The sequence below is a fragment of the Oncorhynchus clarkii genome, chromosome 18 (genome assembly GCF_045791955.1).
Source record: "Oncorhynchus clarkii lewisi isolate Uvic-CL-2024 chromosome 18, UVic_Ocla_1.0, whole genome shotgun sequence".
NCBI classification, from domain to species: Eukaryota; Metazoa; Chordata; class Actinopteri; order Salmoniformes; family Salmonidae; genus Oncorhynchus; species Oncorhynchus clarkii.
This window is the reverse complement of record NC_092164.1, coordinates 33547299-33559748: the sequence shown is the minus strand read 5'-3', so window position 1 is coordinate 33559748 and position 12450 is coordinate 33547299. Positions and strand designations below refer to the sequence as shown.

Here is a 12450-nt window from a genome sequence, read left to right as displayed (position 1 = left end):
TTAGGCCACTCCAGGACCTTAATGTGCTTCTTCTTGAGCCACTCCTTTGTTGCCTTGGCCGTGTGTTTTGGGTCATTGTCATTCTGGAATACCCATCCATGACCCATTTTCAATACCCTGGCTGAGGGAAGGAGGTTCTCACCCAATATTTGACGGTACATGGCCCCGTCCATCGTCCCTTTGATGCGATGAAGTTGTCCTGTCCCCTTAGCAGAAAAAACACCCCCAAAGCATAATGTTTCCACCTCCATGTTTGACGGTGGGGATGGTGTTCTTGGGGTCATAGGCAGCATTCCTCCTCCTCCAAACACGGCGAGTTGAGTTGATGCCAAAGAGCTCCATTTTGGTCTCATCTGACCAAAACACTTTCCTCTGAATCATTCAGATATTCATTGGCAAACTTCAGACGGGCATGTATATGTGCTTTCTTGAGCAGGGGGACCTTGCGGGCGCTGCAGGATTCAGTCCTTCACGGCGTAGTGTGTTACCAATTGTTTTCTTGGTGACTATGGTCCCAGCTGCCTTGAGATCATTGACAAGATCCTCCCGTGTAGTTCTGGCCTGATTCCTCACCGTTCTCATGATCATTGCAACTCCACGAGGTGAGATCTTGCATGGAGCCCCAGGGAGATTAACAGTTCTTTTGTGTTTCTTCCATTTGCGAATAATCGCACCAACTGTTGTCAACTTCTCACCAAGCTGCTTGGCGATGGTCTTGTAGACCTTTCCAGCCTTGTGTAGATCTACAATCTTGTCCCTGACATCCTTGGAGAGCTCTTTGGTCTTGGCCATGGTGGAGAGTTTGGAATCTGATTGATTGCTTCTGTGGACAGGTGTCTTTTTATACAGGTAACCAGGTGAGATTAGGAGCACTCCCTTTAAGAGTGTGCTCCTAATCTCAGCTAGTTACCTGTATAAAAGACACCTGGAAGCCAGAAATCTCTCTGATTGAGAGGTGGTCAAATACTAATTTCCCTAATTAAAATGCAAATCAATTTATAACATTTTTGACATACATTTTTCTGGATTTGTTTTTTGTTATTCTGTCTCTCACTGTTCAAATAAACCATCCCATTAAAATGATAGACTGATCATTTCTTTGTCAGTGGGCAAACGTACAAAATCAGCAGGGGATCAAATACTTTTTCCCCTCACTGTATATCAGACCGTATACCACGGGTATGACAAAATATGTATTTTTACTGCTCTAATTACATTGGTAACCAGTTTATAATAGCAATAAGACACCTCTGGGATTTATGGTATATGGCCAATATACCACGGCTAAGGGCTGTATCCAGGCACTATGCATTGTGCAGAAGAACAGCCCTTGGCTGAACACCCTCTCTGGCCTTGTTGCTTAATTATAACACCATTGATTGACAGGGCGACAGGTAGCCTAGTGGTTAGAGTGTTGGACTAGTGACCGAAAGGTTGCTGGATATAATCCTTGAGCTGACAAGGTAAAAATCTGTCGTTCTACCCCCTGAACAAGGCAGTTAACCCACTGTTCCTAGGCCGTCATTGTAAATAAGAATTTGTTCTTAACTGACTTACGTAGTTAAATAAAAGGTATAAAAAATAATGATAATGGATCTGAAGAGATGGTACAGTAAATACTTAATTATGTAAATGTGCTTGTGTGGGTCCGGATGTGTTTGCATTTTCCAAATCGATATGTTTATCTTCCCACAGGTGTGTCTGCGGTACTATGAGCATGAGTTTGTGGAGCTGGCGTGTCAGTATGTTTCTCTTCCCACAGGTGTGTCTGCGGTACTATGAGCATGAGCTTGTGGAGCTGGCGTGTCAGTATATTTCTCTTCCCACAGGTGTGTCTGCGGTACTATGAGCATGAGTTTGTGGAGCTGGCGTGTCAGTGTCCAGCAGTAGTCTGCTGTCGCTGCTCCCCCACTCAGAAAGCCCAGATTGTCCACCTTCTCAAGCAGCACACAGCCAACAGAACCTGTGCCATAGGTGAGCCCCTTTGCACCCTGGGCAAGACCCAGATGCATAACAACTAACCACTCTCATCCTTTGTATCAGACACAACTGCTACAATGATCTGTGTACAATGAATGCTAAATGATTAAATAAGTCAATTGTAGAAAATTCCTACCAGTAATATACCTCACTAATTGAAAAAGAAGAAACTAGACCCAGTACGAGAAGGTACACACACCTATTATGTCCACAAGATGGCAATCAAACAGCACAAGCATCATTGTTAACATTGTTCTGTCATCATCCTGGGGCCTAAGCCTTATTTCCATATGGCTCTTTTACATAATATTATTGAGCCTGTGGCTCTCCCAGGTGATGGAGGTAATGATGTCAGTATGATCCAGGCAGCAGACTGTGGCATCGGCATTGAAGGAAAGGTAACAACCCATATCACTCCTCTTATCCTATCCACATATTATAACGTTAAATAGTCAAATCAAATGCTAAACCTGTTATGGGTGCCGTATTGAGTCGGTTATGGGGGTGTGTCCTTCCGTAGAGTAACATTACACACTTATGCTCTCCCCATGCAGGAGGGGAAGCAGGCATCCCTGGCGGCAGATTTCTCCATCACTCAGTTTAAGCACATTGGCCGGCTGCTCATGGTCCACGGCAGGAACAGCTACAAGCGTTCAGCAGCCCTGGGCCAGTTTGTCATGCACCGAGGCATGATCATATCAACCATGCAGGTAACATACCTGAACATGTTTATGTTACTAGTACTGAATATGGAAGGACTTGAATGAAATGTGTCTCATCTCTCCCTCTTTGCAGGCAGTGTTTTCCTCCATTTTCTACTTTGCATCAGTCCCTTTGTACCAGGGTTTTCTCATGGTTGGGTATGTGGTTGTCTATATTTCTACTGCAATTGTTTCCATTGGTGCGTACAGTATGTGCATGCATCTAAACATGAGGTGGTGAGACCCTTTCTATTGATGCACTGGTCCAGTGTTCTGTATTACCTCAGTCCTGTGTTCTCCCCTTCTGTGCAGGTATTCTACCATCTACACGATGTTCCCTGTATTTTCCCTGGTGCTGGACCAGGACGTGAAGCCAGAGATGGCCCTGCTGTACCCTGAGCTTTACAAAGACCTCACCAAGGTAAAATGGCAACCTCTCCTATATAATACAGGCTGACGGGGAATGGATGGTCAATTTACTCTATTTTCATTAAGGGTTTAACAGGTTAACGTGAATTCAAAAGTTGTGTTTTGTGGTTTGACAGGAATTAGATTATGATGTCTGCAATTCTGTATTTTTCTCTTCTTCTAGGGTCGTTCCTTGTCTTTCAAGACTTTTCTCATTTGGGTGTTGATCAGTATTTACCAAGGTAAGAGAATTGACAGGATACTGCAGCTTTCTGAGTTAGAACTGTACACCTGGAAATCTAACGATGGATACTAACACACAGGGGAGGGTGCTTCTAAACATGATGGATATTAATGAAGATGATGGATACTAACACACAGGGGAGGGTGCTTCTAAACATTATGGATATTATGAAGATGATGGATACTAACACACAGGGGAGGGTGCTTCTAAACATTATGGATATTATGAAGATGATGGATACTAACACACAGGGGAGGGTGCTACTAAACATTATGGACATTATGAAGATGATGGATACTAACACACAGGGGAGGGTGCTTCTAAACATGCTGGATATTAATGAAGATGATGAATACTAACACACAGGGGAGGGTGCTACTAAACATTATGGACATTATGAAGATGATGGATACTAACACACAGGGGAGGGTGCTTCTAAACATGATGGATATTAATGAAGATGATGGATACTAACACACAGGGGAGGGTGCTTCTAAACATTATGGATATTATGAAGATGATGGATACTAACACACAGTGGAGGGTGCTTCTAAACATGATGGACATGATGGATACTAACACACAGGAGAGGGTGCTTCTAAACATGATGGAATTTATGAAGATCATAGATACTAACACACAGGGGAGGGTGCTTCTAAACATGATGGATATTATGAAGATGATGGATATTAACACACAGGGGAGGGTGCTTCTAAACATGATGGATATTAATGAAGATGATGGATATTAACACACATGGGAGGGTGCTTCTAAACATGATGGACATTATGAAGATGATGGATACTAACACACAGGGGAGGGTGCTTCTAAATAAAATGGATATTATGAAGATGATGGATACTAACACACAGGGGAGGGTGCTACTAAACATGATGGATATTATGAAGATGATGGATACTAACACACAGGGGAGGATGCTTCTAAACATTATGGATATTATGACGATGATGGATACTAACACACAGGGGAGGGTGTTTCTAAACATGATGGATATTATGAAGATGATGGATATTAACACAGGGGAGGGTGCTACTAAACATGATGGACATTATGAAGATGATGGATACTAACACACAGGGGAGGGTGCTTCTAAACATTATGGATATTATGAAGATGATGGATACTAACACGGGAGGGTGCTTCTAAACATGATGGATATTAATGAAGATGATGGATATTAACACACTGGGGAGGGTGCTTCTAAACATGATGGATATTATGAAGATGATGGATATTAACACACAGGGGAGGGTGCTTCTAAACATGATGGATATTAATGAAGATGATGGATACTAACACACAGGGGAGGGTGCTTCTAAACATTATGGATATTAATGAAGATGATCGATACTAACACACAGGGGAGGGTGCTTCTAAACATGATGGACCTTATGAAGATGATGGATACTAACACACAGGGGAGGTTGCTTCTAAACATGATGGACATTATGAAGATGATCGATACTAACACACAGGGGAGGGTGCTTCTAAACATGATGGACATTACGAAGATGATGGATACTAACACACAGGGGAGGGTGCTTCTAAACATGATGGATAATTATGAAGATGATGGATACTAACACACGGGTGAGGGTGCTTCTAAACATGATGGACATTATGAAGATGATGGATACTAACACACAGGGGAGGGTGCTTCTAAACATGATGGATAATTATGAAGATGATGGATACTAACACACAGGGGAGGGTGCTTCTAAACATGATGGATATTAATGAAGATGATGGATATTAACACACAGGGGAGGGTGCTTCTAAACATTATGGATATTATGAAGATGATGGATACTAACACACAGGAGAGGGTGCTTCTAAACATGATGGACATTATGAAGATGATCGATACTAACACACAGGGGAGGGTGCTTCTAAACATGATGGACATTACGAAGATGATGGATACTAACACACAGGGGAGGGTGCTTCTAAACATGATGGATATTATGAAGATGATGCATAATAACACACAGGGGAGGGTGCTTCTAAACATGATGGACATTATGAAGATGATCGATACTAACACACAGGGGAGGGTGCTTCTAAACATGATGGACATTATGAAGATGATCGATATTAACACACAGGGGAGGGTGCTTCTAAACATTATGGATATTATGAAGATGATGGATACTAACACACAGGGGAGGGTGCTTCTAAACATGATGGATATTAATGAAGATGATGGATACTAACACACAGGGGAGGGTGCTTCTAAACATGGATATTATGAAGATGATCAATACTAACACACAGGGGAGGGTGCTTCTAAACATGATGGATATTATGAAGATGATGGATACTAACACAGGGGAGGTTGCTACTAAACATGATGGATATTATGAAGACGATGGATACTAACACACAGGGGTGGATGCTTCTAAACATGGATATTATGACGATGATGGATACTAACACACAGGGGAGGGTGTTTCTAAACATGATGGATATTATGAAGATGATGGATATTAACACAGGGGAGGGTGCTTCTAAACATGATGGATATTATGAAGATGATGGATACTAACACACAGGGGAGGGTGCTTCTAAACATGATGGATATTATGAAGATGATGCATAATAACACACAGGGGAGGGTGCTTCTAAACATGATGGACATTATGAAGATGATCGATACTAACACACAGGGGAGGGTGCTTCTAAACATGATGGACATTATGAAGATGATCGATATTAACACACAGGGGAGGGTGCTTCTAAACATGATGGATATTATGAAGATGATGGATACTAACACACAGGGGAGGGTGCTTCTAAACATGATGGATATTAATGAAGATGATGGATACTAACACACAGGGGAGGGTGCTTCTAAACATGGATATTATGAAGATGATCAATACTAACACACAGGGGAGGGTGCTTCTAAACATGATGGATATTATGAAGATGATGGATACTAACACAGGGGAGGTTGCTACTAAACATGATGGATATTATGAAGACGATGGATGCTAACACACAGGGGAGGATGCTTCTAAACATTATGGATATTATGACGATGATGGATACTAACACACAGGGGAGGGTGTTTCTAAACATGATGGATAATATGAAGATGATGGATATTAACACAGGGGAGGGTGCTTCTAAACATGATGGACATGATGGATACTAACACACAGGGGAGGGTGCTTCTAAACATGATGGATATTATGAAGATGATGGATACTAACACACAGGGGAGGGTGCTTCTAAACATGATGGATATTATGAAGATGACGGATACTAACACACAGGGGAGGGTGCTTCTAAACATTTTGGATATTATGAAGATGTTGGCCAGGTGCACAACTCTTATATCCAAATGATCCATCCGCACAGTTTGGCAGCTCTTCTGAAAGCAACCTGAACGAAGCGCAGCTTAAACACCTTTTATTACTGACCGTCCAGGCACCACACTTATATTTCATCATTTTTACCATGTGCGATACCGTCAGTCCCCTGGCTCCCTGACTCTCAGACAGTCCTGTTTCTCAGTAGCTTAGGTTTCCAAGCATCATCTGCAGTTACACGCAGGCTTTTGTCTGTCCAGTAAATCGATATTTCTGTAATCGCTAAGCCATGCAGCGTATTGAGAAAGATCTATGTTCTCACTGAAGCGTCACTTCCTGACAGCTCTCGTTTTTTAATTAAAGGTCTATTACCAAAGTCCAATGAAAAACAGGGAGATATGAGGGGGGAGAAAAAATATCAGGCCACGATCGTCGGTTTTAATTTATTACAGAGTTTAACTCCCAGGAATGCACTGTATGTAGACTGTATGGAAAAGGCAATTATGTGATCAGTAATAGGCCATTAAGCTCAATTTGCGGCGTGTTATAATTAAATGAAAGGCTATCAAAATACAGTAGGCACCACTATAGAACTGATGAATGAGTGTCAAGCTACAGTACTCAGTGGTTTACCTGGTTGGTTTTTGGATACACTTGGACCTATTGTCTGTTTGCCCTCATACATACTGTAATTGAGTCAGATCCTGTGTCTTAAGACTTACTTGAATCCTAATACATATTTTGAATAACAGACTTTCAGTTAGCAATGGGGATCAAAGTAACTTAAGAAGTAAACCAAAACAAAGGCCTAATGTACTTGTCATATTTGGTTCCCTAAAAGAATAAGCCTGTACATTTTATGTTAGGTCTTATTGTTATTAACTAGAAACAATTTGATTGTAGTTGATGACTAGAATTCATTCTAGTTGATCATTCTCTAGTTTATTTCTCAAGCTGGTTAACCTGTCTGGTAGCGGAACCCCTCGCCAACAGCCAATGAAGTTAACCTGTTACTCAACCAGTACTACGTCACTAACACTTTTTCGTGGCGCCCCCAGGTGGCATCCTGATGTACGGCGCACTGGTGTTGTTTGAGTCTGAGTTTGTGCACGTGGTGGCCATCTCCTTCACTGCGCTGATCCTCACCGAGCTGCTCATGGTGGCGCTCAACATCCGTACCTGGCACTGGCTCATGGTGCTAGCAGAGTTCCTCAGTCTGGGCTGCTACATAGCCTCGCTTGCCTTCCTCAATGAGTACTTCGGTAAGCAAATGTTGTTTACCTGAGGGGAAAAAACAACTAAATTAAATGTTATTTATCCCCTTAGGGCCAAAGTAAAAAAACAACAAGTATTATGCTGTTTGCTATTGTGCTGATAAGTGTTGAGGGAAAATTATTTGATGTTGCTCTTTGCTTTTTGTTATGTGGAGGGCAGTTTTTTACGAACACTTTAATCTTGTAGTGGAACAGTCTCACCCTTTGCACTACAGCTTGTGTGTTTTAGTTTGATGCACTTATGTTTATGAGTTAACCCAATTAAACCTTGGAGGTCTGTGCTTTGTTCGTGTCTGCCATCTTTTCTCTCCCTCTCCCCTTCTTCCTCGCTCGCTCCTGTATTACTTTCCCTGTTTTTTTCTCTCTCATGCACTCATTTGGTCTCTCTCTCTCTCTGCTCATCCTCTCTCTTTTGCTACTGTATGTGTCCTTGGGACAGGCATAGGCAGAGTGTCCTTTGGAGCATTTCTGGGTAGGTGTGCAGCACTGGAAACGCTACCTCTTCTCTTCCACTTCCTTTTCACACTCTCCTCTCATCACTGTTTTTGACCGTGCTGTGACTGCTCAGCACGGTTCACATTCCTTTAGTGACCAGACTCTGACCATGCCTTTTGCAGCCATATTTGATGTGACGTATTGAGCATATTTTCCTGCTACTTATATTGTTTTACCATTCCACTCAGTGATGTCTCATTCCAGGCATGTGTGCAAAAGCTCTTTTAAACAGATAGCATGGATCCATAATTATCAACCAAATATTTTGAATAAAGTGATAATAAATGTATGTATATCAACATGTTAGTGCCTTGCACATATTGTTTGTGCCGTTATTTGGACAGATTTCTAACCTGTGTTTGTTTTTTTTATCCCAGACCTGGGCTTCATCACGACACCAGCCTTCCTTTGGAAGGTGTCAGTGATCACCGTCGTCAGCTGTCTCCCTCTCTATATCATCAAATACCTGAAGCGCAAGTTCTCACCACCCAGCTACTCCAAGCTGTCCTCATGAGCCATTTTAAGCTCTATCCTGCTCACACAACTCCCCTAATTATCTGTCTCATGCTCTCTATGATTCCAACCTTTCTTTTCAGCGCTTTTTGAACTGGTCCACAGTGATTGACAGACAGGGAACCTAAAGAGGTCACTAGAAGCAACAACATGAGTAGAGTATTGTATGGATTCATGTCACTGGAATGTGGTAATACTTGTAAAGACAGCGCCACACAAATGCTAAAAAGGGACAGGGAAGGGGTAAAAACAGAACAAATAACCCTTTGAGGCACTGGACTGGAAGGCTCGGGTCAATTTGCCTTCTGCACTTCCAACCCAATTGCTTCAAGTGTCTTTTTTAAATTTTTATAACTTGATGACAATGGTTTCTGCGTTGAACTTTTTGTATATGTAGTTCTGCATTAAAAAGTGTTTTATTCAACTTTATTCATCTCTGTGCTGAGTAGAGATGCCAGTATGATGGTTTAATTTTTGATTTACAACTTTGATTCCTACGAACTTAACGCGTGCACCATTTTACTACTGTACCCTGACTCTTAACTGTACTTACAATAACGGTCAGGGTTTTTCTTTCTTTTACATTTTTCAACATTGTAGCATAATAGTGAAGACATCAACACTATGAAATAACACATGTGGCATCATGTAGTAACAAATATATTTCTCTATTTGATATTCTTCAAATAGCCACCCTTTGCCTTGATGACAGATTTGCACACTTTTGGCATTCTCTCAACCAGCTTCACCTGGAATGCTGTTCCAACAGTCTTGGGAGTTCCCACATGCTGAGCACTTGTTGGCTGCTTTTCCTTCACTCTGCTGTCCGACTCATCCCAAACCATCTTAATTTGGTTGAGGTCGGGGGATTGCCAGGCCATCTGATGCAGCACTTCATCACTCTCCTTCTTGGCAAAATAGTGCTTACACAGCCTTGGAGGTGTGTTGGGTCATTGTCCTGTTGAAAAACAAATGATAGTGGCACTAAGCGCAAACCAGATGGGATGGCGTATCACTGCAGAATGCTGTGGTAGCCATGCTGGTTAGATGTGCCTTGAATTCTAAATAAATCACGGACAGTATCACCAGCAAAGCACCATCACACCTCCTCCTCCGTGCGTCACGGTGGGAAATACACATGCGGAGATCATCCGTTCACCCACACCGCGTTCACCCACACCGTTGAGATGTCTGTTACTTGAACTCTGTGAAGCTTTTATTTGGGCTGCAGTTTCTGAGACTGGTGACTATAAGGAACTTATCCTCTGCAGCAGAACTAACTCTTGACATTTTCCGCGTTGACAGACCTTCATGTCTTAAAGTAATGATGGACTGTATTTTCTCTAGTCTTATTTGAGCTGTTCTTGCCATCATATGGACTTTGTTTTTTACCAAATAGGGCTATCTTCTGTAAACCCCCCTACCTTGTCACAGCACAACTGATTGGCTCAAACGCATTAAGAAGGAAAGAATTCAACAATTTAACTTTAAACAAGGCACACCTGTTTATTGAAATGCATTCCAGGTGACTACCTCATGAAGCTGGTTGAGAGAATGCTAAGAATCTCAAATATAAAATATATTTGGATTTGTTTAACACTTTTTTGGTTACTAGATGATTCCATATGTGTTATTTCATAGTTTTGATGTCTTCACTATTATTCTACAATGTAGAAAATAGTAAAAATAAAGAACAACCGTTGAATGAGTAGGTGTTCTAAACCTTTTAACCGGTAGTGTGCATAGGGAAAACGTACATTAACCAAAATAAGCTACATTTTGCAAATAAAAGTGCAAATTATTTTTCTGGGAAAAACACCCAACTTGCTTTGGATGTTCTCTCTTTGTACAATAAGTCCTTTACATTTCCAGATGCTGAATATCATATAAAATATCTTCATGAATTCCTGAGAGTAGAAACCAGCACTCCATAGTTATGATTTAGGCAATTGTATTCCTTGCATCCTGGCCTTGAACACAGTGTATTACGCTATCGGGATGTGTATTTGTCATTGGCTGCCAGCCCTGGTTGCTGGACATGCCAGTTTGCGTTTGTGCCTCATTGTTTGATTGTTGCGTTTGGAAAACGGCTTTCATAGCTCCGATTTGTCAATCACAGGATCAGATAGACTAGCTAGAGTATTCTGTTTCTTATTTGAAAGATCTCCTGGGCCAGCAGCTTGACCACAAGGGATATATATACCTTGCTGTAACCACTCACTTCTGACAATATTTCACAATGACCACTGTTCTTTCTCAATCTTAAACAACCACAGAATATTAAGGCTGTAGTTTTGTAGGCATCCTCTGACAATTACTAATATGACAGTATCTTTATTAACCTCTGATCATGTCTTCTGGGCTTGAGATGAAGCTGACTTCACCCTGCTATGGATGCAAAGACGAAACCTGACAGCGGTTTGGGGGAATGAGTTTTATCATTCTTGCCATGTGAGTGTGTGTTTAGTTAGATATAAATGCCTAGTCCAAACACAATTGAATATATGTATCACGATGCTTACACTGATCTATTTTCCTGATTGTCTTTGTCTGTACAGTAAGTGTTGTATATTTCTCTGTGGAAGAGGTTGCCATGTTTTTGTATCCCATTTGAGTTGAACTCAGGTAAATCATTCCTGTATGTCCTGAATAGTCTGAATAGAATTGTGGCAACCATACTGTACACGGCAACGCTGTATGAGACTGGGCTGTTGTGTTTATTTATGAGTGAAGTATGGACATGGCTGTCATTGTAATACAAATATATATTTTTTAAGTTAACTTGATCCCAATTGTCTAACGATGTGTTTTCTGTTGATACTTATGCTCTGTTTGTATGGTGTTATACAGGTTTAATCTGTTGAGGACTGCAATTTATGGTATTACTATTGATTAATGAGCAATAAATTGACATTTTAACAAATAATTGCTTCATATGGTGTGATTGCTTAACAACCTTAAGGTATAAAATATTTTATTTTATTTTTTATTTTATATCATCTTGAATTTGTCCTTTACTACTTTAGCCCATAGAAATGCATTCATAAATGGCTAAAAAGACAGCCGGAAAGAAAGTAGATCAGAATCAGTGGCAACCATCATTCAGGGTCCCACCTGTTTTGAGCCCTACATTTTTAGCAACAAAATAAATGATCTATATATATTTTTGGGGAGTGGGGTCTTGACAATTTTGCATGTTATTTTGGCATTAATACTTGTCACACATGAAGTTTGCAAACAATGTAAAAAAGATATATCATTGAGTTAATAAAGCTACATACAAACATGGTCTTTTTTTTTCTTACTTGAGTAAGGCGGCTCCAAAATGCAGGTGTTTCAGCCTAGCTCAGTGCTTTCTGTGGTGGTGGGGCAGGCCAGCAGAAAATAGGAGCATTGCGCTGTGATTGGCTCAGTGTTCTGTCACTTATGGGGACACTACGTCACAGGCCAAGTCTAAGTCCTTAGTAAGGGTAGACATCGAACATTTAAGCCCTTTGGGT

At 41.1% G+C, this 12450-nt stretch overlaps 1 protein-coding gene across 2 annotated transcripts in view; it reads left to right on the top strand.

Annotated features, from left to right (window-relative positions):
- Positions 1–12234, top strand: part of LOC139373406 (ATPase phospholipid transporting 9B) — a 58541-nt gene extending 46307 nt beyond the window's left edge. The window contains exons 22-30 of one of the 2 annotated variants that reach the window (XM_071113869.1): positions 1830–1974; positions 2314–2378; positions 2535–2690; positions 2776–2840; positions 2994–3102; positions 3274–3331; positions 7727–7930; positions 8382–8414; positions 8815–12228. In XM_071113869.1, the coding sequence (XP_070969970.1) occupies positions 1830–1974; positions 2314–2378; positions 2535–2690; positions 2776–2840; positions 2994–3102; positions 3274–3331; positions 7727–7930; positions 8382–8414; positions 8815–8951 (972 nt within the window). In that variant the 3' untranslated portion in view covers positions 8952–12228. Of the gene's footprint in view, positions 1–1829; positions 1975–2313; positions 2379–2534; positions 2691–2775; positions 2841–2993; positions 3103–3273; positions 3332–7726; positions 7931–8381; positions 8415–8814 lie in introns of both variants that reach the window. The other variant, XM_071113870.1, reaches the window with a different exon arrangement.
- Positions 12235–12450: the final 216 nt, after the last annotated feature.